Source organism: Hippopotamus amphibius, chromosome 16, assembly GCF_030028045.1.
Source record: "Hippopotamus amphibius kiboko isolate mHipAmp2 chromosome 16, mHipAmp2.hap2, whole genome shotgun sequence".
Lineage (NCBI taxonomy): Eukaryota > Metazoa > Chordata > Mammalia > Artiodactyla > Hippopotamidae > Hippopotamus > Hippopotamus amphibius.
The window spans coordinates 54,576,991-54,604,589 of NC_080201.1; the positions used below are offsets into that span (position 1 = coordinate 54,576,991).

General features: G+C 42.3%; 2 protein-coding genes across 7 annotated transcripts in view; one reads left to right on the forward strand and one right to left on the reverse strand.

Moving 5' to 3' along the window:
* The window catches only part of ZNF233 (zinc finger protein 233), a 75,050-nt gene extending 63,653 nt beyond the window's left edge, over nt 1-11,397 (forward strand). For all 4 annotated transcript variants that reach the window (XM_057712037.1, XM_057712033.1, XM_057712034.1 and 1 more), the window contains 2 exons: nt 10,904-11,086; nt 11,205-11,397. The gene's annotated coding sequence lies outside the window, so the exon portion shown is untranslated. The remainder of the gene's footprint in view (nt 1-10,903; nt 11,087-11,204) is intronic.
* On the reverse strand, nt 1-27,599 carry ZNF235 (zinc finger protein 235). 3 transcript variants are annotated; one of them, XM_057712030.1, is made up of 5 exons: nt 27,491-27,599; nt 25,353-25,420; nt 22,060-22,186; nt 21,198-21,293; nt 1-2,853 (listed from the first exon to the last, which is right to left on the reverse strand). In XM_057712030.1, exons 2-5 carry the CDS (start codon nt 25,365-25,367, stop codon nt 887-889), a joined length of 2,205 nt encoding a protein of 734 aa, XP_057568013.1. In that variant the 5' UTR covers nt 25,368-25,420; nt 27,491-27,599; the 3' UTR covers nt 1-886. The 3 variants fall into 3 exon arrangements, with proteins under 3 accessions (XP_057568013.1, XP_057568012.1, XP_057568015.1); XM_057712029.1 differs by lacking the exon at nt 27,491-27,599 and adding an exon at nt 26,916-26,967; XM_057712032.1 differs by lacking the exon at nt 27,491-27,599 and adding an exon at nt 26,916-26,950 and having other exon boundaries at nt 25,353-25,513.

Genomic DNA, 27,599 nt, shown 5'->3' on the forward strand with positions numbered 1-27,599 from the left:
CTAGAAACTACTTTTAACACTTTCAGAGTTACAGCAAAACCCTACCTTAATGAATTAGGGTTCAACACTTCCAATCATATAAATTGCAGTATGTTATCAGATTAATAAAGTCTTTCAGTCTATAAAATACAAACTAATGATACTAAATATTACACTGCACACAGTGGGTGATTCTGTACATGTAACTGAAGTTGGATGGAGGCTGGCAGCCACTCACAAGCCTTGTCCAGATCTGTACTATTGTGGATGGCGGTGTTACATGATTCTATGATTTCAGGAAATATTAACTGAAGTACAATCTTATTAAGGCGACTTTGCAGGATTCCTCTTGAGTATGTTATGAATTTAGGACAGGAAACTGACTAGAATTTTCAAACATTGGTCCTAGTTAGAGGGATTTTCTCCCCTTGGTTCAGTAATTGCCAGGCACCTATCAGGAACCAAGCACGGTTCTACACGGTAGAGACAGCGGTGAGCAGCAGCCCTCCCTATGTGGACGGTACACGCAGTTGACATCAATTGCTTGTCCATCATTATACTTTTGTTAAAGTCCTGCCCATAACCTTCATGTATAAGCCTTCTCTCCCAGGTAGATGCCAGTGATTCTTCTCGTGCTGCATCCTGAGAATCGGGGCATTGAGAGCTCTGGAATAACCACTGACCATATTTATAGAATACATTTTCTCTCCTCTGTGAAACCTGATGTTTGTAGAGTTCACCTCCCAACTGAGTCTTTAAAAACACAGCATTTTATAGAACTTCTTTCCCATGAAGATTACTTGAAGTTTCCAAATTCTGCAGGAACATCCCACCACTACCAGCATGGATTTTCCAATGAAGATGGAGACGTGGACTCTCACAGGAGGCCACTCCACACCTCCCACCTCTACAGGTTCCCTCCAGTGTGGACCCTCTGATGGTAAACGAGATGTGACCTCTGGCTGAAGCCCTTACAACATATATCACATATGTAAGGCCTCTCCCCAGTGTGGACCCTCTGATGGGTGTGGAAATGTGAGGCCTGGCTGAAGCCCTTACCGCACTGCTGACACGTGTAGGGTTTCTCTCCTGTGTGGACCCTCTGATGAGCACTGAGCCCGGCACTCCAGCTGAACTCTTTCCCACACTCCTCGCATTTGAACGGTTTCTCTCCAGTGTGAATTATCTGATGGACTTGAAGATTCGACCTCTGGCTGAAGGCCTTACCACACGTATCACATTTATACGGTTTCTCTCCGGTGTGGACTCTCTGATGGGCTTGAAGATGGGAGGCCTGACTGAATCGCTTCTGACATGCATCACATTTGAATGGCTTTTCCCCGGTGTGGACACTCTGATGAGCTTGAAGATTCGAGGCCTGACTGAAGCCCTTCCCACACTCCTCACATTTATAGGGTTTCTCTCCCGTGTGGACCCTCTGGTGGTTGTGAAGATTCAGGCTCCAGTTGAAGCGCTTCCCACACACCTCACACTTGTAGGGTTTTTCTCCAGTGTGGACTCGCTGATGGGCTTGGAAATAGGAACTCTGACTGAAGCCCTTCCCACACACGTTGCATCGAAATGGCTTCTCTCCTGTGTGAACCCTCTGGTGGCTCTGGAAGCTTGAGGCAGAACTAAAACCCTTCCCACACTCCTCACATTTGTAGGGCTTCTCTCCTGTGTGCACACGCTGGTGACTGTGAAGGTTAAAGCTCAGGCTGAAGCACTTGCCACACTCCCCACATCTGTAAGGCTTCTCCTCAGTGTGGACTCTCTGATGGGTGTGAAGATTTGAGCTACAGCTGAAGCGTTTCCCACAATCTGCACACTTATATGGTTTCTCTCCAGTGTGGATTCTTTCGTGGGCCTGAAGGTGGGATCTCTGAGTGAAGCCCTTCCCGCACACCTCACACTTATACGGTTTCTCCCCCGTGTGGACTCTGCAGTGGATATTGAGGTCTGTGCTACGACTGAAGCCCTTCCCGCAGCTCTCACATCTGTAGGGCTTCTCTCCGGTATGAATGGGCAAATGGGCATACAGATGTGAGGTCTGATTAAAGCTCTTCCCACACTCGTGGCATGAATAGGGCTTCTCCCCGGTGTGGACTCTCTGGTGAGTTTGCAGGTTTGAGCTCTGACTGAAGCCCTTCCCGCACTCGTGACACCAGTAGCGTTTCTTCCCTGGGAGGACATTCTGTTGAAGGAGACTAGCTGAGCTATAACCGCTGTCCTTCTCATGTGTCCTGTATGGAGGGGACTTCGTGCCCAAGTGTACCTGCTGATGAAGTTCAAGGCTGGTGTGGTCACTGAATCCTTTCTCATGTTCATTACACTGGTAGGTTTTTGGTCCACTTTGGATACTTCGCGGGGCAAGAGGTGATGCCTTTAAGAGATCTTTACCACACTCTCTGTTGCTGTGAGCTTTCTCTCTTTTGTGCATTGTGTCATCATTGTGGTGGGGGGAGATACAACTGAAAATGTCAGCACACGGAGCAAACATACAGAACTTGTTATTCATTGGAGTCAGCTTACAACTCCTCTGATAATTCTGTGTCCCGTTCAGATAGAGTTTACTCCAGGAATTCTGAGCTCTCCCAGATGGAAATTCTTGATTTTCAGTAACATTAGAATGATCCTCTATCAGAGTCATTAAACAGCTGTCTTCCATAGGCACCTGCACTGGCACTCTTGCAGGGGGATTATGTTGTTTGGGGGACTGAGAATTCTTTCCTTGAATGTCTATCGTGGAGCCCTGACTTGTGGTTAACTTGCTCACAACACGTCTCTTGATTTGCCAGCACGAAAGCTCTCCCAGTGCAAGGCACCTTATTCCCGTTTCACAAAGAGCCTCCATCTCACTGTGATTCCTGCCTCCTGAAAGGAAAACAGTAAAGAATTAAGGACGGAGAGAGTGACCTCCCGCAGATGGTGGACCAGGACACGCCGAGCCCCTTGCTCCCCGCGTGGCAACATTAAATGAGCAACCAGAGGCTAGTGAAAATGACTTCCTAAGAGTTCTGAGAAACAAAGGTCTACAGCAACCAAGAGAACATCCAATCAAGGAAAAGCTGAATTTAGCAAGGTGTGATATTTGGAATCAATCCAGAATGTCTGCCCATATCTTGGCAGATGCAGACACAGGAAAGACCAAGGGCCTGGACTGAAAAGCAGCAGCTAAAAGCCAACAGAGAAATGGAAGTGTGACACCAGAACGTATTTGATCTACACAAAAGCATGCAGAAAAGGATAAAGAGATGCACAAAATAGGTGAGCCCACCCTCCCCCCGCCACCAAAAGTGACTGCAAATATGCCTGTTTCAGTAAGTATATTATGTGGAAGCAGACTCCCCTAAAATCGAAAGGCAGAGAGTGGCAGGGAATATAAAAAGATTCAACTACATGCTGTCAACAAGGAAAATATATAAGTATAAGTAATTCAAAGAAAAAGGGTAGGAAGAGACACATCATACAAATATATCATGCAGAGCCTAAGAAAGCTGGACTGGCTAAATGAATATCAGACAAAAGGCTTTACAAAATAGAACACTATGTGATACAAAGACATCTCATGACAGAAGGGTTAGCAGGTGTAATGATTACAAATGTGTCTGTGTCTAATAAAGGCTCCAAAATACATGAAACAGAAATAGAGGGAAAATGAGAAATGGACAAATCTACAGACTTGAAGGTTTTTAACATACTTATTAGACCATTAAAAAAAAATCAGTAAAGCCACACAAGATCTGAACCACCATAACCAAAACGAAACTTACAGGTCACTGCACCCAACTGCAGAATGTACATTTTTTTTTCAAGTACACATGCAACATCCATCAGGATAAACCACATCCAGGGCTATAAAACAAGCTTTACAAGACTGGAAAGTTAAAGACCACAGTAGAATTAAATTCGAAACCAATACCCAGAAAACTCCTATAAGAAAATCACATGGGAAATTAGAAAATATTTTGAAATGAAAGAAAACAGTATCACAATTTCTGGCATGCAGTTAAACAGCACTCATTATTTATAGCTTTAAATATTTCTATTAGAAAGCAAGAAAGGTCTAAAATCAATAACCTAAGGTTCCACCTCAAGAAGTGATAAGAAGAGGAAATTAAGAAGGAAAGAAATTGTGAAAAGCAATTAAACAAACAAGGGGGGGGAATCAAGGAAAGCAAAAACTGAATCAAGAAAAAAAAAACAGAAAAGACAAAAATTACCAACATCAGGCATAAAAGATGGGATATTACTAAAGATCTTAGAGGCATTAGAATAAGGGGATATGTTCAGCAACTTAGATAAAATATACTAATTCTCTGAAACATACAAATCTTTTACAATCTGAAAAGCAAAAAATGTAAGTAGTTCATGAGTTGAAATCAGAAATAAAAACATTCTCACAAAAGGACCAGAACACTTCACTATGACTACGACTACGTAATGAGTAAGTGGGATTAAGCCCCGGAATGCAAGGTGGTTTTAACACGTGAAATCATCAATGCTCTTTATCATATTAACAGGATAGAGGAGGAGAAGGACTTGAGCTCACCTCCTCTCACGAAAACACCAAAAATTACAATTACTGCTCCACAACCATTGACAAAAAAGACTGGAACCTATCACAAAAAGATATTCTGTGTACAAAGAAAAAGGCACAATGAGGTGGTAGGAGGGGCGTTTCTGTGATATAACCAAATCCATACCCACTGGGTGGTGACTCACAGACTGGAAACTAATTATATGGCAGAGGTTCTCCCACAGGAGTGCAAGTTCTGATCCTGGCGTCAGGCTCCTCAGCCTGAGGGTCTCGCATCAGGAAGAGGAGCCTCCAGAGCATTAGGCTTTGAAGGCCCGTGGGGCTGGATTTCAGCAGCGCCACAGGACTGGGGGGAACAGAGACTGCACTCTTGGAGGGTGCACCCAAGGTCTCATGTGCACGGGGACCCAGGGTAAAGCAGTGACTCCACAGGGGCCTGGGCCAGATCTACCTGCGGGTCTTGGAGGGTCTCCTGAGGAGGAAGGGGTCAGCTGTGATCCACTGCGGGGGCAAGGACGCTGGGTGGGGGGTGCTCCCAGGGAATATTCCTCAGTGTGAGCTCTCCTGGAGGTCACTATGTTGATACCAATAGCTGGCCCCACCCAACAGCCTTCAGGGCTCCAGTGCTGGGTCGCCTCAGGCTAAACAACCAACAGTGGGAACTCAACCCCAGGCATCAACAGACACGCTTCCCCTCTTGTTTTTTTATCAGACTGGCGGCAGTAACAAGATCCCAAGTGGAACTTCCCAGCACATTCAGGGAGAAAAAGAAACAAAGGCAGGGCACCTGGAGAACCATCCTGAGTGCAGTCTTGCCATTTCTGAGGGCTGCTGCTATGTGTTTCAGAAACTGTGGAATATCTCCTGGCATAAAATGTTGTCTGTGACCAAAACTGAGGCTCACACCAAAAGGACTGAACTGGGGTATCAGGGAAGTCCCCTCACTGACTTTCATGCAAAGAGCAGCAGCAGAAATCTACAGACTGTGGGGCGTGTGGATGAAGTGCATTCTGCGTCTGCAAAGAATGACCCCTCAATGCCAGACTTCTGCCACCCTAATGTCCTTGTCATCTAGGTAACAGTCTGCTCCTGAATCAGATAAGTTGAGATGGGTAAACAATGGCTGTAAGTTCAACTAACATTTGGGGCTCTCGGAAACTCGAGATATGGCCACTTGGTTCTTCCCAGCTCCCTGGCAAACCCCATTTTTGGTCTTTGCGTTCCTTCACCCACCACAGTACCGTTAAGAAAAACTGTTTTTTCTAAAGTCAAAGCTCTCCGTACTTAACAATACTGTACTGCATATTTGAAAATTGCTACGAGAGTGACCTTAAAAGTTCTCATCACAAGGAAAAAAATAACTATGTGGCAATGGATGTTAACTAGACTCACTGTGGTGAGCTTTTTACCACATATGCAAAATGTCGATTCATTATGTTGTATACCGGAAATTAGTAAGACCAATGCCCTCACGGTGGCAAAGAAACTGTTAAGGTATTTCCTGCTTGGGGTACACCTTCTACAATCTAAAGTGATTGAGGCACCAGCTTCACTGGGCAAATCGCACGAAAACCTTGTGAACTTCTTGGAATGATCACAGCCTGTCGGCCTCAATCATCAGGGAAGGTCAACAGAACAGACAGAAAAAACAGATTCAAGCAGAACAAGTGTTAATTATGTGGGACGACATAAAGTGGGGAGGAGGCTCTGATGTTTTCGTTTTCCAGATTTAAGGAGACCTTTTCTCTTAAGTTATCTATGACTTACAGCCATCTGGTAAAATACACCTTTGTAAGCAAAGATGAAACATGTACTTTTTCTCCCTACCTGATCTTTCTAAAGTTCAAAACAGTCTCAGTGAGTATCCTTATTTTCTTGACAGTATATCTGCTCACATAAGTTCAATAACAATCTGTTCTCCTTGTGACAGGACGTAGTTAGAAACACTGGCTGTATTACCCAGGCTTTGACTGAAATGCCATAGTTGAGATGTGTGTAGACTCAGATATGACCACACAGCTTTAAGGAACTGCTTGGAAAAACTGAGCTGGTACCTTGCTTATAAGGTTCCAGGAGAGCAGTCTTAAAGTTTATATGATCATCTTTCTTGCAATACTTAGATAAGTAATCAGGCCAAGTTTAATACAAACAAATGAGTTTTACTGCTATCTTTGGTTTAAAAAAGGGGGGAGAGGGAGTAATTGTATAGAAAAAAATTATGTCTCCACTTTTGCAGATATTAGATTTTAGTCCTGCTAATCATCTTGGAGGTTTTGTTACATATCTGTAAACTAGACTGAATCCTGAATTTTTCTCGTTTCCTCAAATATCTGGCTCTGACTCACCAACCTAATACTTGCAATTTTCTCCCGCCCTTCTGATTTGGGATCAGGAAGACAGCCCTCGAGCCCCATCAGAAGGGATCTCAGCAACTGCTCCTGCCCACTGGCACTGCAGGGAAACCAGACAGTATTGAACCCTGGATGTAAACCCCGCAGCTAAAAGGACACCCCACCTGACACTTGGTCCCGTACAGATGCTGGGGACCTCAAAATCAAAGTGACAGGGGTGAGAAGTAGCTGACAACCAAGGTAGACTGCTTCTAACCAAGATGCCAGAGAGAGATTTCCACTAAACATGAAACCCTTTCTTTCCTTTACCCTGGCATTGGCCTGGAGAGATTATGCCCTCGTCTGCATCCCCCAGGTGACTGCTAAAGGGGAGCAAGCTCTGGAATTTAGATTTTCTCCTAACCTGAACTAAAAGTTAACTGACCCTTGGCTTGAACAGGCACAGGTAACAATTCTTACAAGTGAATCCTTTAACAGTACCATCTCTGTGGAAATAGTTTGTGCTCTGACAGGACTTAGCTTTGCCTGTGGTGGTCATGCTTCTCCTTGGGCCTATGAATGCCTAGATGACTGGTACACAGCTGGGCAATGCCTCTTGGTTACCTAACTGTGCCCCTACCTGTTCTAGAAAGGACCTACCAGGAGGCTTTTCCTGATTCAGGGTTCGCTTCCTTTGGTAGGGCCCTACTTCCCTGACTAGGAGTAGGTATAAAGGAGACTGTCATCAGAAACCTCTCCTTAACGCTTGAAGAGACTGCAGATTCCATAGCTAAGACATTAGCTGCCCAGTAGAAATATGTGGACCTTCTGGCCAAGACTGTTCCCAATAACAGGATAGCCCTTGATTATCTTTTAGGTAAGCGAGGAGGTGTCTGGGCTGATACTTCTGTGGAAGCTGAAACTCAGGTACAGAAGTTCACTGAGGAGGCCACCTGGTTTAAGAAGATGATTCTTTTGATTCTATACATAGAAAATCCTAAAGATGTTACCAGAAAACTATTAGAACTCATCAATGAATTCAGTAAAGTTGCAGGATACAAAATTAATACACAGAAATCTCTTCCATTCCTATAAACTAACAATGAAGTATCAGAAAGAGAAATTAAGGAAACAATCCCATTTACCATCACATCAAAAAGAATAAAATACCTAGGAATAAACCTAACCAAGGAGGGAAAAGACCTGGACTCTGAAAACTGTAAGACACTTTTGAAAGAAATGGAAGATAACACAAACAGATGGAGAGATAAACCATGTTCACAGAACTAAAACAAAAAATTTAAAAATCTGTATGGAAACACAAAAGACCCCTAATAGCCAAAGCAACCCCGAGAAAGAAAAACAGACTGAAGGAATCAGGCTACCTGACTTCAGATTCCACTACAAAGCTCCAGTAATCAAGACAGTATGGTAGAGGTGCAAAAACAGAAATACAGATCAATGGAACTGGATAGAAAGCCCAGCAATAAACCCACATACCTGTGGTTAAGGAATCTATGACAAAGGAGACAAACACATACAAGGGTGAGTCAAAAATTATCCACACCCTGGCCAAAGAATTTATAGAAGTTTTAATATAACCAGAGTGAGGATAATTTTTGACTCATCCTCATACAATGGAGAAAAGACAGTCTGTTGAACAAGTGGTGCTGGGGGGGGGGGGGCGGGGACGACGACGACTTCCCTAGTGGTGCACTGGTTAAGAATCTGCCTGCTGGGCTTCCTAGGTGGCGCAGTGGTTGCGAGTCCGCCTGCCAATGCAGAGGTCACGGGTTCGATCCCAGCTTCAGGAAGATCCCACATGCCGCGGAGCAACTAAGCCCGTGTGCCAAAAATAAATAAATAAATTAAATTAAATACAGCCTAATGAAAATAGGCACTCAAATATTTGTAAAAAAAAAAAAAAAAAAAAAAGAATCTGCCTGCTAACATAGAGGAAACGGGTTCAATCCCTGGTCTGGGAAGATCCCACATGCTGCAGAGCAACTAAGCCCGTGCGCCACAACTACTGAGCCTGCGTCCTAGAACTTGGATGCCTAGAGCCCATGCTCTGCAACAAGAGAAGCCACTGCAATGAGAAGCCCAAGCACCACAACGAAGAGTAACCCCCACTTGCCACAACTAGAGAAAGCCTGTGCATAGCAACAAAGACCCAATGCAGCCAAAATAAAAAAAATAATAAAAAGTTGTTTCAATAAGTGGTGCTGAGAAAACCAGCTACATGTAAAAGAATGAAATTAGAACAGCTGCTAACACCATACACAAAAATAAACTTGAAATGGATCAAAGACCTAAATGTAAGGCTGGACACTATAAAACTGAGAGGAAAACATAGGTATGACATGAATCGCAGCAATACTTTTTTGAGTCCACCTCCTAGAGTAATGAAAATAGAAACAAAAATAAGCAAATCGGACCTAATTAAGCTTAAAAGCTTCTGCACAGCAAAGAAAACCAAACCAAAACAAAAAGACAACCCACAGAATGGGAGAAAATATTTGCAAACGAAGTGACCAATAAGGGATTAATCTCCAAAATATACGAACAGTTCAAACAGCTCAATATCAAAAAAACAAACAACCAAATTAAAAAAATGGGCAGAAGATCTAAATAGACATTTCTCCAAAGAAGACATACCGATGGCCAAGAGGCACATGAAAAGCTGCTCAACATCACTAATTATCAGGGAAATGCAAATCAAAACTACAATGAGGTATCACCCCACACCAATCAGAATGGCCATCATTAAAAAGTCTACAAAGAATAAATGCTAGAGAGGGTTAGGGAAAAGGGAATTTTCCTACACTGTTGGTGGGATATGTAAATTGGTACAACCAGTATAGAGAACAGTATGGAGGTTCCTTTAAAAGCTAGAAGTAGAACTACCATATGATCTAGCAATCCCACTCCTGGGCATATATCTGGAGAAAACCATAATTTGAAAAGATACATGCACCCCAGTGTTCACTGAAGCACTATTTACAATAACCAAGATATGGAAGCAACCTAAATGTCCATTGACAGATGAATGGAAAAAGAAAATATGGTACATATACACAATGGAATATTACTCAGCCATTAAAAAAACCAAAATAATGCCATTTGCAGCAACATGGATGGACCCAGAGATTATCATACTATGTGAAGTAAGTCAAAGAAAGACAAATATCACTTATATGTGGAATCTAATTTTAAGAAATAATACAAATAGGACTTCCTAGGTGGTGCAGTGGGTAAGAATCCACCTGCCAATGCAGGGGACACAGGTTTGATCCCTGCCCCAGGAAGATACCACATGCTGTGGAGCAACTAAGCCCATGTGCCACAACTATTGAGCCCATGGGCCGCAACTACTGAAGCCCACGCGCCTAGAGCCTATGCTCTGCAACAACGGAGGCCACTGCAATGAGAAGCCCGCACACCACAACAAAGAGTAGCCCCCGCTTGCCGCAACTAGAGAAAGCCCGTGTGCAGCAACGAAGACCCAACACAGCCAATAAAATAACTACATAAATTAATAAAAAGAAATAGTACAATAAACTTATTTACAAAACAGAAACAGACTCACAGATCTCGAAAACAAACCTATGGTTGCCACAAGGGAAACATGGGGGGAAGAGGGACAAATTAGGAGCTTGAGATTAACACACACACACTACTATATATAAAATAGATAACCAACAACGACCTATTGTATAGCACAGGGAACTCTACTCATTATTCTGTAATAAGCTATATGGGTAAAGAGTCTGAAAGAATGAATATATGTATAACAGAATCACTTTGCTGTACACCTGAAACTAATAACATTGTGAACCAACCATAGTCCAATAAAATTAAATTAAAAAAAAAAAAAAGACTCTTGCAATGGGGTTTCTTTGACTTACTCAATTTTGACTGGTTTGGGTCTTGGGGACCATGGTTCCAACCATACCTAAACACAGGGAATTATCCTTCATGTAGTTATTAAAAAAAAAAAAAAATCCCCCTGGCTTGTGGGATTCCCTCAAAAGCTTTAAATGTGTGTTCACAGCTGCTGACTGCCAAGCAAATGATTTCCCTACGATGAGAACATCAGAAAAGAAGAGTGACTGACTTAGGGTTATGTACCTGGAATCACGACCTGAGCATGTAACAGGGATCAACAAAGCTGCAGAATCACGGAGCAGTAGCTGAGAGTGGCGCTAACGCCTTACATTTTGATCACATCTCTCAGGTAAGTTGAGACTTTGATGAAAAGGGGGGAAATGTTAAGAAATGACAAAGCCCCAAATGGGGTCATTTGCCCCCACGAAAGCAAACCAAGATATAATTGCATTTTCAATCCCTCTCAGGAAGGTGACCGTGAAACAGACAATCTGAAATCTCAAATCAGCACCAGTGAGGTAACCTGCATAAGAAGACCCCTGCCTCCCTAAAAAGATGACCTGGCCTGAAACAATTATTCCTTTTCTTTTGCTAACAACCTTCTTGCCCCACCCCTCCTTCTGCCTATAAAAAACCTCCCATTTTGTACAACTCCTTGGGGTGCCCTTCTAGTTACTAGGTAGAATGCTGCTCTTTTCAAGAACTGTTTGCAAACTATTATATATAGGCTGGATAAACAAGGTCCTACTGTGCAGCACAGGGAACTATATTCAATATCCTGTGATAAACCACAATGGAAAAGAATATGAAAAAGGATGTATATATATGTATAACTGAATCACTTTGCTGTACAGCAGAAACTAACACAACATTGTAAATCAACTATACTTCAATAAAATTTAAAAATTTCAAAAGAATTGCCTGATAGGGCCGATAAGATTTTAAAAAGTACTGTACCAACATGAAATGTGTAGTTTTGACAAGTTTACTGTGGTTATGTACGGTGTTAACAATGGGTAATGGGGGAACCAGGGGAGGATTTTATGGGAACTGTCTACACTATCAATGCACCACATCTGTAACTCTCAAATTATATATTTTCAAAAAGGGTAGATCTTACTGTATGTAAGTTGTTTCTCGATAACTTTGATTAAAAAGCATTTTGACTAGAGTACAAATCTTATACCATTCTCCACTAAAAGGAACCAAGAGTCCTTGGGCAAATGGCTGATTCTAAGGCTGGGCAAGAAAACTACACAGTATCTGGGGTTGGGGGGGACACAGACACCTTGCAGAGTCAGAAGGAAAGGAAATGCTCCAAAAACAAAAGGATGCGGTGGGTCACAGGGGTACAGGAGCCAACCTGAAAGAGCTCCCAAAAGTTAAAGCAGAAACAATCTGACAGCAAAATAAACAACGCCATGTTAGATATAACCCAAAGTAAAAATAGACGTGTCCATACTGATCACAGAATAGGCATGAGGTGAGTTCTTGGCTGTGGACAGACATGGATGTATCGATGGTGATATGACATACTCCAGAAGAAACAGAAGTGGGAGGATAAATAAAACGGGAATGGCAGAATGCTGACGCCTGTTGAGACAGTATGAATATACAGACTATGTTATATTTTCATTACTTTTGTATTTTAATATTTCCAAATTTGGGACTTCCCTGGCAGTCCAGTGGTTAGGACACTGCTTCTACTGCAAGGGGCACAGGTTCGATCCCGGGTCAGGAAACTAAAAAACTGCATGCTCTACGGCACACTCTCCCACCATCAAAAAAAAAGGAAAAAAAAATCCAAAATAAAACGTTTAAAGCCATGGAAAGGAGAAAAATCAGATCATGCAGAGGATATGTGAGGAGGGCGCAGAAGCAGAGAATTAACTGTATAAATCATCAGTTCAATTTTCAATCAAGGACGTGATGGTGAGTACTAAAACTGAGCTCAACTGTGGGATTACAGATGGGATCCCATTAAATCATTTTTTATTATGTATGCCCCCAGGTTGGTGCTTTAGTATATGATTATCTTAATGAAGCCCACACACAATTTTAGTATCAACTTTCTATGTTTTATATGTTTTTGAAATTCTTTCTCTTCTGTAGTAGATTCCACACTTGCAGGAAAATGGCAAGTTGGCAGTTCAGGAGTCCACAAAAATGTTAACAGGTTTAAATCAGCACCTCTACTAAGAGCAAACAGGCTTTAAATGCTGAGTCATATACTTACAAGCTATGTGACGTTTTCTATGGCATAAGTTTCACCCCATGAAAAACAGATAATCGCCCAGGTGGTCAGGACTATTGTAAGGATCAAATGCATAAGGTGCTTCTTTTTTTGGCCACACCATGTGGTTTGCAGGATCCTAGTTCCCTGACCAGGGACTGAACCTGAACCCGGGCCCTCAGCAGTGAAAGTGCAAAGTCCTAACCACTGGACAGCCAGGCAGTTCCCAAGGTGCTTCTTATAATACTTATGATAAATTAGGTAAGAGTAATACCAAATTGGGATTTCCCTGGTGGCACTGTGGTTAAGAATCCACCTGCCAATGCAGGGGACACAGGTTCAACCCCTGGTCTGGGAAGATCCCACATGCTGTGGAGCAGCTAAGCCTGTGTGCCACAACTACTGAAGCCCATGTGCCTAGAGCCTGTGCTCCACAATGAGAAGCCCGCACACTGCTGCCAAGAGTAGCCCCTGCTCACGCCAACCAGAGAAAGCCCATGCGCAGCAATGAAGACCCAATGCAGCCAAAAAATATATATTTTTTAAAAAGAGTAATACCAAATTAAAAAAATTATAAACTTACTCAGAATTGCAAAAGGTTCATTTCAGTAGTTTCTCTTTTCCTACACAGATTCTCCTTGTCTACACAGCTACATCTGTGACTTCTATAAATGTCACATTTGAAATGTCTACCAGAAAACGTCACCTAGGTCATGTGATTGTTTAAGTATCAGGAGAGAGGGGCAGAGAGGATAAGATGAATGGGGGAAGAAAAATCTCAATCAAACCTTACACCTAAAGCAACTAGAGAAAGAAGAACAAAGAAAACCCAAAGTCAGTACAAGGAAAGAAATCATAAAGATCAAAGCAGAAATACGTGAAATAGAAACGAAAACTACAGCGAAGACCAATAAAACTAAAAGTTGGTTCTTTGAGAAGATAAACAAAATTGATAAACCTTTAACCAGACTCATCAAGAAAAAAAGGGAGAGGATGCAAATCAATAAAATTAGAAATGAAAAAGGAGAAATCACAACTGACACCACAGAAATAAAAAGGATCACAAGAGACTACAAACAACTATATGCCAATAAAATGGACAACCTTGAAGAAATGGACAAATTCTTGGAAAGGTACAATTTTCCAAGACTGAACCAGGAAGAATTAGAAAATATAAACAGACCTATCACAAGTAATGAAATTGAAACTGTAATTTAAAATCTTCCAACAAACAAAAGTCCAGGACCTGATAGATTCACAGGTGAATTCTATCAAACATTTAGAGAAGAGCTAACACCCATCCTCAAACACTTCCAAAAAACTGCAGAGGGAGGAACACCCCCAAATTTGTTCTACAAGGTCACCATCACCCTGATACCAAAACCAAAGATGTCACAAAAAAAGAAAATTACAGACCAATATCACTGATGAACATAGAGGCAAAAATCCTCAACAAAATACTAGCCAACAGAATCCAACAACACATTAAAAGGATCATACACCATGATCAAGTGGGGTTTATCCTTGGAATGCAACGATTCTTCAGTATACGCAAATCAATCAATGTGATACACCATATTAACAAACTGAAGGATAAAAACCACATGATCATCTCAATAGATGCAGAAAAAGCTTTTGACAAAATTCAACACCCATTTATGATAAAAACTCTCCAGAAGGTGAGCAAAGAGGGAACCCACCTCAACATAATAAAGGCCATATATGACAAACCCACAGCAAACATCATTCTCAATGGTGAAAAACTGAAAGCATTCCCTCTAAGATCAGGAACAAGACAAGGATGTCCACTCTCGCCGCTACTATTCAACATAGTTTTGGAAGTCCTTGCCACAGCAATCAGAGAAGAAAACGAAATAAAAGGAGTCCAAATTGGAAAAGAAGTAAAACTGTCACTGTTCCCAGATGACATATTATACATAGAAAATCCTAAAGATGCCACCAGAAAACTACTTGAGCTAATCAATGAATTTGGTAAAGCTGTAGGATACAAAATTAACACACAGAAATCTCTTGCATTTCTATACACTAACAATAAAAGATCAGAAAGAGAAATTAAAGAAACAATCCCATTCACCATTGCAACAAAAAGAATAAAATACCTAGGAACAAACCTAACCAAGGAGGGAAAAGACCTGTAACTCAGAAAACTATAAGACACTAATGAAAGAAATCAAAGACGACACAAACAGATGGAGGAACATACCATATTCTTGGATTGGAAGAATCAACACTGTGAAAATGACTATAATACCGAAAGCAACTGACAGATTCAATGCAATCCCTATCAAATTACTGATGGCATTTTTCACAGAACTAGAACAAGAAATGTTACGATTTGTATGGAAACGCAAAAGACCCCAAATAGCCAAAGCAATCTTGAGAAGGGAAGATGGAGTTGGTGGAATCAGGCTTCCCGACTTCAGGCTATACTACAAGGCTACAGTGATCAAGACAGTATGGTACTGGCACAAAAACAGAAATATAGATCAGTGGTACAGGATAGAAAGCCCAGAGAAAAACCCATGCACATATGTCACCTAATTTATGACAAAGGAGGCAAGAACTTACAATGGAGAAAGACAGCCTCTTCAGTAAGTGGTGCTGAGAAAACTGGACAGCTATATGTAAAAGAATGAGATTAGAACACTACCTAACACCATACACAAAAATAAACTCAAAATGTATTAAAGACCTAAATGCAAGACTGGACACTATAAAACTCTTAGAGGAAAACATAGGAAAAGCACTCTTTCACATAAACCACAGCAAGATCCTTTATGACCCACCTCCTAGAGTAATGGAAATAAAAACAAATAAATGCGACCTAATTAAACTTAAAGGCTTTTGTACAGCAAAGGAAACCATAAGATGAGAAGACAACCCTCAGAATGGGAGAAAATATTTGCAAACAAAGCAACAAAGGATGGATCTCCAAAATATACAAACAGCTCACGGAGCTCAATATCAAAAACAACCCAATTAAAAAATGGGAGAAGACCTAAGTAGACATTTCACCAAAGATGACGTACAGATGGCCAAGAGGCACATGAAAAGATGCTCAACATCACTAATTAGAGAAATGCAAATCAAAATACAATGAGTTATCACCTCACACCAGTCAGAATGGCCATCACCAAAAAATCTACAAAGAATAAATGCTGGAGAGGGTGTGGAGAAAAGGGAACCCTTTCGCACTACTGGTAGGAATGTAAATTGATATAGCCACTATGGAGAACAGTATGGAAGTTCCTTAAAAAACTAAAAACAGAATTGCCATATGACCCAGCAATCCCACTATTGGGCATATACCCTGAGAAAACCATAATTCAAAAGGACACATGTACCCCAACGTTCACTGCAGCACTATGTACAATAGCCAGCACATGGAAATAACCTAAACGTCCATCGACAGCTGAATGGATAAAGAAGATGTGGTAAAAATATACAATGGAATATTACTCCAGGAATGAAACTGGGTCATTTATAGAGATGTGGACGGACCTAGAGTCTGTCATACAGAGTGAAATAAGTCAGAAAGAGAAAAATAGATATCGTATATTAACACATATATGTGGAATCTAGAAAAATGGTACAGATGAACCTATTTGCAGGGCAGGAATAGAGACATAAATGTAGAGAATGAACATGTGGACGTGGAGGAGGGGAAGGGGAGGGTGGGACAAATTAGGAGATTGGGATTGACATATATGCCCTGTGGAGAACAGACAGCTAGCGGGAACCTGCACAGAAAGCTCAGCTCGGTGCTCTGTGACAACCTAGACGGGTGGGATGGTGGGAGATGGGAGCGAGGTCCACGAGGTAGGGGATATAGGTATACACATAGCTGATTCACTTCATTGTGTGAGGGAAACTAACAGCACTATAAAGCAATTATACTCCAATAAAAAAAATAATAAACCAGGGGGCAGAAAACATTTTCTATAAAGGACCATCTAGTAAATATTTTAGGCATGTGATCTCTGATGTAGGATGGGAACAGCCATAGGCAATACGTAAGTGAACAGGTGTGGCCATCTACACAAGCAGGTGATGGATGGATTTGGCCCTAAGCTGTGCCTTAAACAATGTGGGCAGGGACTTCCCTGGTAGTGCCATGGTTTAGAATCCGCCTGCCAGTGCAAGGGACACAGGTTAAATCCCTGGTCCAGGAAGATCCCACATGCCGTGGAGCCACTAAGCCCATACACCACAACTACTGAAGCCTGAGTGCCTAGGGCCAGTGCTCCACAAGAAAACCACCACACTGAGAAGCCTGCATACTGCAAGGAAGAGTAGCCCCTGCTTGCCCCAATTAGAGAAAGTCCACGTGCAGCAATGAAGACCCAGCGCAGCCAAAAAAATAAATATTAAAAAAAAACAAAAAACAAAAAACAATCAGGGCAATCAATCCCCTTTGCCAAGTGTTGTCAGGAAAGGGCTTGGGCTATGGTTCTGGCCCACAAACCCTGAGAGGATGTTCTGGGAATAGGTTTCTTTAATCTTAAAAAGAGACATTAGATGGAAACCTTTCTTCTCTGCATCTGGATGCAGCTGGTGAGGATGTGATGGTTGGAGCAGGTGCAGCCCTCTTGTGCCTCAAGGAGACAAGTCTGAGGACCAAAGCTGACCTATGGAGGGTAAAAGAATCCTGATGATGGTGACAAGTCCCTGGATGAGCAATCTGGCATTGCTACCCCTCCTCTGGAATTAATGTGAAGTTATAAAGATGTGTATTATGTAAATAAAAAAAAAAAAGATGAATGAGGGAGAAGATGACTGCCTGGCTGGGAATATGGATTCCACACAAAATTGTTAAAACCAATAAGTGAATCAAAGTAGCAAGATAAAATGTCAACATACAAAAATTAGTTGCATTTCTAGTCACTGTGGAAAACAGTAAGGCGGTTCCTCAGAAAACTAAAAATAGAGTTGCCATACGATCCAGCAATCTCACTCCCGGGCATACATCTGGAAAAAACTATAATTCAAAAAGATACATGCACGCCAATGTTTATAGCAGCACTAGTCACAACAGCCAAAACATGGAAACAACCTAAATGTCCATCAATGGATGAATGGATAAAGATGTGGACACAATGGAATACTAATCAGCCATAAAAAAGAATGAAATAATGCCATTTGCAGCAACATGGATGCAACTAGAGATTATCACACTAAGCAAAGGCAGAAAGAGAAAGACAAATACCATGTGATATCACTTACTTGTGGAATATAAATGTGACACAAATGAACCTATCTATGAAGTTGAAACAATCACAGACATAGAGAACAGACTGGTGGTTGCTGAGGGGCGGGGATGGGGAAGGGATATGGTGGGAGCTGAGGTTAGCAGAAAACTATTATATACAGATTGGATAAACAACAAGGTCCTCCTGTAGAGCACAGGGAAATATATTCAATATTCTATGATAAACCATAATGGAAAAGAATATGAAAATGTATATATGTATGTATAACTGAATCACGTTGCTCTACAGCAGTAATTAACACAATGTAAATCAACTATACTTCAATTTAAAAAAACAAAAATTAGTTGCATTTCTGTACACAATGAACAATTTGAAAATGAAATAAAACAATTCCATTTACAATAGCATCAGAAAGAATAAAATACTTAGGAATGAACCAAGGAGGTAAAAGGCTTGTACACTGAAAGCTACAAAACACTGGTAAAAGAAATGAAAGACTTTAAAAAATGGAGTGACATCTCATATTCACGGATGGGGAGATTTAATATCGCTTTGTCAATGCTACCTAAAGGGATCTACAGATTCAACGCAATCCCTGTCAAAATCTCAACACAGAAATAGGAAAACTCATCCTAAACATCACATGGAATCCCAAGGGAACCCAAATAGCCAAAACAATCTTACAAAATTAGAAAAAGGTTGATGGACTCACACCCTGATTTTAAAACTTACTATAAAGCTAATCAAAACAGTGTGGTACTGGCATCGAGACAGACATACACATAGACCAAGGGAACTGACCAGAGAGCCCAGAAATAAACCACTGAATAGAAAGTCAAATGATTCTGGACAAGGGGGCCAAGACCATTCAATGGTGAAAGGACTGTTTTTTCAACAAATGGTTCTGGGAAAGCTGGATATTCACACGCAAAAGAATGAAGTTGGACCCTTCCTTATACCATATACAAAAATCAATTCAAGATGCATCGAAGACCTAAATATAAGACCTAAAACTATAAAACTCCTGGAAGAAAACACAGTAAAAGCTGCACGACACTGGATTTGGCAATGATTTCTTAGAAATGACACTAAAGGCACAGGCAACAACAACAAAGACAAATTTCACTTCATGAAAATTAAAAACTTTTGTGCATCAAAAGACCCTCTTGACAAAGTAAAAAGGCCAGACACAGAATCAGAGAAAATACTTGTAAATCATACTTCTGATAAGGGATTAATATTCAAAATACACAAAGAACTCCTAAAAACAACAAAAACAAACACCCTGATTCAAAAACGAGCAAAAGACTTGTATAGACATTTCTCCAAAGAATATAAACACATGGCCAAGCACATGAAAAGATGCTAAACATCACTAACCATTAGAAAAATGCAAATCAAAAACAGTGGGATACTGGACATCCCTGGTGACACAGTGGTTAAGAATCCGCCTGCCAATGCAGGGGACACAGGTTCGATCCCTGGCCCAGGAAGATCCCACATGCCATGGAGCAACTAACCCCTGGGCCACAACTACTGAGCCTGTGCTCTAGGGCCCTCAAGCCACACCTACTGAGTCTGTGTGCTGCAACTACTGAAGCCCATGAACCTAGAGCTTGTGCTCTGCAACGAGAAGCCACTGCAATGAGAAGCCAGTGCACTGCAACAAAGAGTAGCCCCGGCTCACCGCAGCTAGAATAAGCCTGCATGCAGCAACAAAGACCCGAAGCAGCCAAAAAAAAAATCATGTATATCCTTCATGTAGTCCATAAACAAATAAAAAAAAAAAACACACGAAAAACAATAGGATACCACCTGACACCCATTCGGATGGCTACTATAAAAAAAACAAAAAATAACAAGCATTAGCGAGGATGCTACGAATTGGAACCCTTCTGCCTTCCTGGTGGGAATGTAAAATGCTGCAGCTACCATGGAAAAAAGTATGGCAGTGCCTCAAAAAATTAAAAAGAATTACCACATGATCCTACCCTGAGTATATACACAAAAGAATGCAAAGCAGAGACTTAAACAGATATCTGTACACCCATGTTCACAGAAGCATTATTCACAATAACCAAAGGTGTAAACAACCCAAATGTCCATCGACAGATGAAGAAAACGTGCTATATACACACAATGTGGTATTATTCAGCCTTAGAAGAGGAAATTCTGACATACGTTACAACATGGACAAATCTCGAAGATACTATGCTAAGTGAGATAAGCCAGACACAAAAGGACAAATATTGTGTGAGTCATAGAGACAGAAGGTAGAACAGCGGTTAGTAGGGCCTGGGGGTAGAGGGGAACCAGGACTTGTTTAATAGGGACAGTTTCCGTTTAGGAAGGTGAAAAAGTTCTGGAGATGAACAGTGGTGATGGTTGCACAACAATGTGAACGTACTTAACCCCACTGTACTGTACACTTAAAGATGGTTAAAATGATAAGTTTCATGTTACATATATTTTTCCACAATTAAAAAATAAATACATGCTAATAAGTCTGGAGGTGTAGTACTTAGACACAAATGAAGGTGACGGAGTGAAGATGGTATTTTAAAAGGAGTGGTCAGAGAAGGTCGTGGGTGAGATGAACTTCTGAGCAGAGCCATGAATGAATAAGAGAGAGGGGCTGGGGTTAGTGTGGTAGCAGCCTTCCAGCCAGAGAAAAGAGGACCAGGTCCTCATGCAGAAGCATAATCCTCATATTTGAGGAACAAATGAAGCTGGCAGAGGACAAGGGACAGGAAATGACTGGAGAAAAACGCAGAACGGTAAGGCTGGGTGAACAGGCACCACTACAGGGCCTCCCGGGTGCCTTAAATACATTGGACTTTTATTCTGAGTGAAACGGGGAGCTGGTGGAGGACCTGAAGTAGAGGAGTGTGATGTGACTGAGGTTTTCAAAGGGCCTCTTTGCCTGCTGTGTGGAGAAGAGACAGATTATCCAGAACAGAGGCAGGGTGACAGGGCTCTGGCTGCACAGTTCTCACCTGAATGCCCATCCCTCTGGGTCTGGAGCTCCGTCATCCAAAGCTTTTCCTCCCTCTCCAACTGGGATATCATATCTGGCTTGGAGGACTGGTGCCCTGAGAAAACATTAGAGAGAGAAAAAGTACTGAACAATTTTGGTTCCAATCCCATGAATGTAAGGCTCCATCCCTCCCCCGAAGTGTACTGAACATTTTTAATCAGACCCATCATGAGAAATACATTTAGTCTCATTGGAAACACATGACTCCCTCATGTAAATTACTGAAAAGACTAAATGACCTGTGTCATCACATCCTTTGCAGAGTCTATCTTTACTGCAAATGCTGCAGTTATCTCTACCATGTGTACCATCCTTGCTAAGGAGCTCTGACATTGCTACTTTGTTCTACATTATTACAACTGAACTAAATTAATTTCATGACCCACCAATGAATCGTGACCCACCAATTTAAATAAGATATAATATGTAAAGCAACTACACTCCAGCAAAAATTAAAAAAATAAAGATATAACATGAAAGTAGGGGAGAGAGGGATAAATTAGGAATTCAGGATTAAAAAAAAAGATATAATATGAAATAAGGAGCCAGGTGCAGTCAGGCTCAACTGTTCACTTATAGTTCATTTACAAAAGACAAACGTTTGCCTTGGAACAGAGGCTAGAAACATCTTGTCTCTTTGCTCCAAAGGGACTGGAAAATTCTGGTCTCTAAGGAGGCGGAGGCCACGGATGCTACCCAACATCCTAAGATGCACAGGAGAGTCCCCACGACAAAGAAACCATCCGGCCCCAAAAGGTTTCCCGAGGTTGGGAAACCCTGACCATGGGGATGATGCCAAGTCACAGGGCGCCTGTCCTCACCCACTGAGAGCAGGTTCCGGAAGTTCTCCAGCATCACGTCTCGGTACAGCTTCCTCTGGGTGGAGTCCAGCAGCCCCAGTTCCTCCTCTGTGAAGACCACGGCCACGTCCTTGAAGGTCACTGCCTCCTACGACACCAAACACATTTAGCCTCAATCTTCACCCAAGCCCCCCGGGAGAAAGGCAGCGCTGAGAAGGTGGAGGAGACACATGGGAAGCTGTTCTAGATTCTAAGCAACCTGAACCACTCTTTAGGAGGCTGTCTCCTCTTCCCCTTCCACAATCACACCAAAGATGCCAGGGTGGCGGGGGATGGTGGAGGAAGGAATGAAAACATTTTAAAACTTTATATACATGCACCGTGGTGCCCTTTATATAGCTGTGTCTCTAGAACTATCACTGTTAAATCAAGGGATACACACATTTTACAATTTGACTGAAAGTGCCAAATTTTGTAAGAAATGTTGAGTTAATTTACTCCCCGAAGTATTTACAATAATAATGCCTATCTCCTACTCTCACTGGGCAGTACCACTATTTTGTCAGTGCTTGCCAATCTAACCAGCCTTCAGTACCTCCGTGGGGCAAGTTTGCAGTTCATTCTGTCTCAGGAACACACTGTACGTGTCAACTGCGGCAGCATTAAGTGTCAAGGTTAAGAGCACAGGCTTCGGAGACTGCCTGCCTCAGTTCGCACACTAAGGCTCTGTCCACTTCTAGCTTTATGACCTTGGACAAGTCATGTAACTTCTCAATGTTTCAATTTCCCCGTCTGCACAAGGGTCCACCATCACAGGGTCCTTGATGGGATTAAACGAGAATACGCGAAGGATGTAGGATAGCATCTGACACATGTTCTATTTATTCATTACTTATTTATTTTTTTGGCCATTCTGCACAGCATGCAGGATCTTAGTTCTCTGACCAGGGATGGAACCCGTGGCCCCTGCAGTGGAAGCACAGAGTCTTAACCACCGGACCACCAGGGAAGTCCCTGACACATGTTCAACACTCAGCAAGCATCAGCCATCACTATTACTACTATTATCGTTATTCATGGCTGCATGGTATTTCATAAAAGTGAGAAGATATACACTTAACTATTCCAAATAAACAACAATTCCGTAATTTAGTCAATAAAGCTACAAAAACACATTTTCACATACATCTCAGCCAACCTGTCTGGTTATTTCCTTAAGGTAAGTTCCAAGAAAGTGGCAAGTACACTGTCAAAAAAACATACACCTTGGACTTCCTAGGTGGCGCAGTGGGTAAGAATCTGCCTGCCAATGCAAGGGACACGGGTTCGATCCCTGCCACAGGAAGATACCACATGCCGCGGAGCAACTAAGCCTGTGCGCCACAACTATTGAGCCTGTGCTCTAGAGCCCATGAGCCACAACTGTTGAGCCCATGTGCCACAACTACTAAAGCCCATGCGCCTGGAGCCTGTGCTCTGCAACAAGAGAGGCCACCGCAGTGAGAAGCCTGCGCACCACAAGGAAGAGTAGCCCCCGCTCGCCACAACTAGAGAAAGCCCGTGTGCAGCAACGAAGACCCAACACAGCCAATAAAATAAATTAAAAAAAAAAAAACCATACACCTTTGCCAGTAAAATGGCAATTTTTGCAATTAACTCTTCCTGTCACAGATCAAAAGTGTTCCTGATTCTTCATACTCTGGCCCAAACTGGACACTATCTTACTTCTTAGATCTTGGGTAATTTGGTAAGTGATTAAAAACAGTCCTTTTTGGGGAGGGAAGGAAAAAAAAAAAAACAAACAGTCCTTTTTAAAAATTTCTCTTCATTTAACTTCATCGAAACATCTCTCGATGTCCACCCCGCCCCCCTTATTGCCTGTTCATTTCCCTTGCTCACAATTCCTATGAAGAATATTAAGCTTTTTCTAGCACGTACAAAGTCCCACCCTCACCTCCCACTCCTGTTTCCTGTGTCTCATGCCTCAGCATATGCTATTTTCCTTTATGACAATTAAAATGATTTCTCTAGGGAATTCCCTGGCAGTCTAGTGGTTAGGACTCGGTGCGTCCACTGCCAGGGCCCTGGGTTCGATCCCTGGTAGGGGAACTAAGATCCTGTGTGGCCAAAAAAAATTATTTCTCATGAGACAGCTCATCTCTGCATTTGTTTTGACTGGAGTCCTGAGTGTCTATATATTAAACAACTAGTTGACACATCTGGCAAAGAAGAGACAGGCACTAAGAAAAGGAACAAGATGAGGGGCAGTGTTATTTTTGGAGTCCTCCTGCCCCTGGCCATGCCAGGCATACACACGACATGGCCTCAGGGCCCCGAATGGAGCAGTCTCTACCTCTGGGTCTTTTCACTTATCCTTGTTGGACACCTGGAAGTCCTGGCTCGGGCAATGGAAACTTTAGTGTCAGCTGGGGACTGAGTGGATTTTAATAGGTATCTGAAAGTTCATGAATCTGTTTCTGTTAAAATGCAGATAAGACCATCTATATCCTTACACAGCTGCTACATGGAATAATTGCCTGGCAAGTCCCTGCTGCTACTAGACTTTTCAAACTCGGTGTGTATCCCTTTAAAATATACTAACGTGGCAATGAATAAAACAGATACTTAACTGTAAAACATACATAGCTTAACTTGGAATGAAAGAATCTAGTTTTTCCTGTTTGAAAACAACTAAAATTATTTTCTGAGGTCAGTTATCAGTTGGCCTGTTGCACCAAACCATACTTTAGACGTTCTAGCCACAAAACTTGAGCCTCCATGAGAAAACAACTGAGTTCCTAAAATATTAAGAAGAAAACGGCAGAGCTCTCAGAATTCCTGTTTGGGAAGAAAGGTTACATGCAGGAAAACTGTCACTGCAAACATCTTAAAATGGTAAAACTCATAAACCACATAAATCTGGACAACAGAAAAAAAAACAGTACGTAAATTAAGGAAAATGATGTGACCATTTAAGTTGTAGGAGCTATACGATTAAATTTTAAAAATCTAAAATGGTGCTGAAACTGCTTACAAATTAACATATGTAAACGCAAATAAAAAGGAATGTGAGAAAATAAAAACTGCTGATTTGTAAACATGTTTAAAATGTGGGAACTGTTTTTTATTTTTAAAAATATTAATTTCCACACCATTATTTGGAAATAAACAAAAAGCAAGGGGCCACCATACAACAATTTCTCAGGTGCCTTTGATTCTCTTTACCCTTCCTGAGCAGGAGAGAAACGTGTCCAGTGTTTGTGAAACAAGATGTGATTTTAAGAAACAGAAAAAGAAAAGCAAACCCGACTTACCTGGAATTTGGTCATTTTTTTTTCCCCTCTTCCTTCTGGGGAAAAGGTTGAGTTCCGGGAAGGCAAAACTGGGGAAGGGAAAGAAAGCCATCATGAGAGATGCCGGGAACAGTGCTAGTCCACAGGGTACTTCATGTGATCAGGAAGAGAGGCCTCTTTCTCTAGGCAAATGCAGTGACAACATAACCCAGTGAGAACAGGGGCTGGATTCCAGCTTCCCCTGGGCCTCCCTGGCCAGCTGCCTTAGTTCATGAACAATCTGTAAAGCGCCCCAACCCAAGGGCCTGTTGTAGCTCCCAGAGTATTCTTGAGGCTGGCTATCAGAGGAAATGAGAGGCAGACAGTCAGTACCAACTACTTAATGGGGCCAAAATACCTAGGTTCAAATTCTGGTATTTCTACTGATCACTTTCTACTTCCGAGCTGCATAAATCTTGAGCAAGTCATTAATCTCTCTGTGCCTCGATCCTGTCTACCTGTAAATGGGTATAATAATGCCGGTGTTTCCTATTTCCTGCAGCTTCAGACAACGAGATGCTCTTAAGATTTATAAAACTGCCTTTGCGAATTTGCTTTACAGGAAATGAATCTTAGGAAACAGAATTCAGAGATGATGGCTCTGTCTCTTTGAGTTACCGTGACGCTCAGAAAAAAGCGTAATTCTGACTGGTGGTCTCACAGATGATTTGTGCTGTTGTTAATGAATGTTAAATTGCCACGGAATTTTTTGCCCCCTTAATAGGTGTGACTACTTGCACCTGTTATTAAACTGGAGGCGTTCAACGAAGCTGAAGGCATATCCATGGAGGTAATCAACGACTAATAAAAACCTGAGACTAAGAAATCGTGTTACATTTAAATTAACAACACGGAGGTGTTACACAACACTGAACGTTTTTAGTTAAGACTTCGGTACACCGCAGGAACTTGTGTGCAAAGCCGTGATCACGATCATTTCTCTGTCTGGGATAGACCACAGAGGACTTTTCCCAGGATCCAGCTGAAGATGACTCTCCTTCCTCAACAAGTGTCCAGAAAGAGTCCAGGAATCCAGGAACAAACCCACGTCAGTGATCGGGGAAGGGACAGTGGGGCTGCAGCTGGAGCTCCGACCCCATCCCGGGCGCCTGAGTATTATAATGGAATCTATGGTAACACCCAACATTTTACCATGCACTAGGCACTGTTTTTAAGCTTTTCAAGTACAATCTCACTTAATCCTCAAAAGAACACAGTGGGAAGGAACTAACTCGAGGAAACTGAGGCAGGGAGAGATTAAGCAACCCGCTCAATAATTTACCGCAAGAGAGACAGAGCTGGTCGGTAAATCCGGGAGGAGGGCTGGCGGAGCAGAGAGCGCGGGAGACCCTCAAACTCAATGCAGGACGCGAGCCCGCCCCAGACGCGGGAAGGTCCGTCGAGGGGATGCACACCGCCGCCGCCCCCTCCCTCCCTCCCTCAGCTGCTCGCCGCGGCTTCCCTGCCCCAGGAGCGAGGACCGGGTGGCCCCACGCAGAGGCCGAGAAGGCTCGGTGGGATCGCAGGGACGCTGGGTTAACTCACCTCCTCCCTGGGAGTAATCTCGGCCCCGACCTCGCCTTCCCGGAGCGGAAGTGCCTCGGGCTACACACAGCTCCCGGACTACACTTCCCAGAATCCCCAGGCGGAAGCGCCTCAGATTTCACGCATTCCGCCCCCCATTCCAAGAACTACATTTCCCAGAATGAAGTTCGCAGGACCGCGCTTCCCACCAGCTGTCTTGGGTTTTGACTGTAGAGCGGGTTCGGATTTAAAGTCACTGTTGCTGGAACTATCAAGATTCCTTTCCGTTTTACTCATTTCTTAAATTTCATGAGAAAATAATGTGAACGGACAGTTTTGGGGGCAACAATAATTTCGAATTTTTAAAAAATGCGGCCGTATGAGAGAGAAAAGCGAGGCTTGCACTACGAAAATAACTTAAAACCCAACATTTTTAGCGGGGGCAAAAAGGTAGGTTAAAAAGTGGGAAACGTAAAAACTGAGCTGCCTACATAGAACTTAAGGAACACTGGATTTCAAACGTATTCCGAATGCCGGCTCCCCAAATATCAGCAATAAAACTTGCTAATGAGACAAAAACGTAGTTTATTGCTTACCGAGGTAAGGGAGAACACGACCTCCACAGAGCTTCCGCACCTTGACAGCGCCAGCGGAGCCAGGAAGGCGCGGTTGGAATTCACTGACAATTGGAAAGTTTGGTTTAAG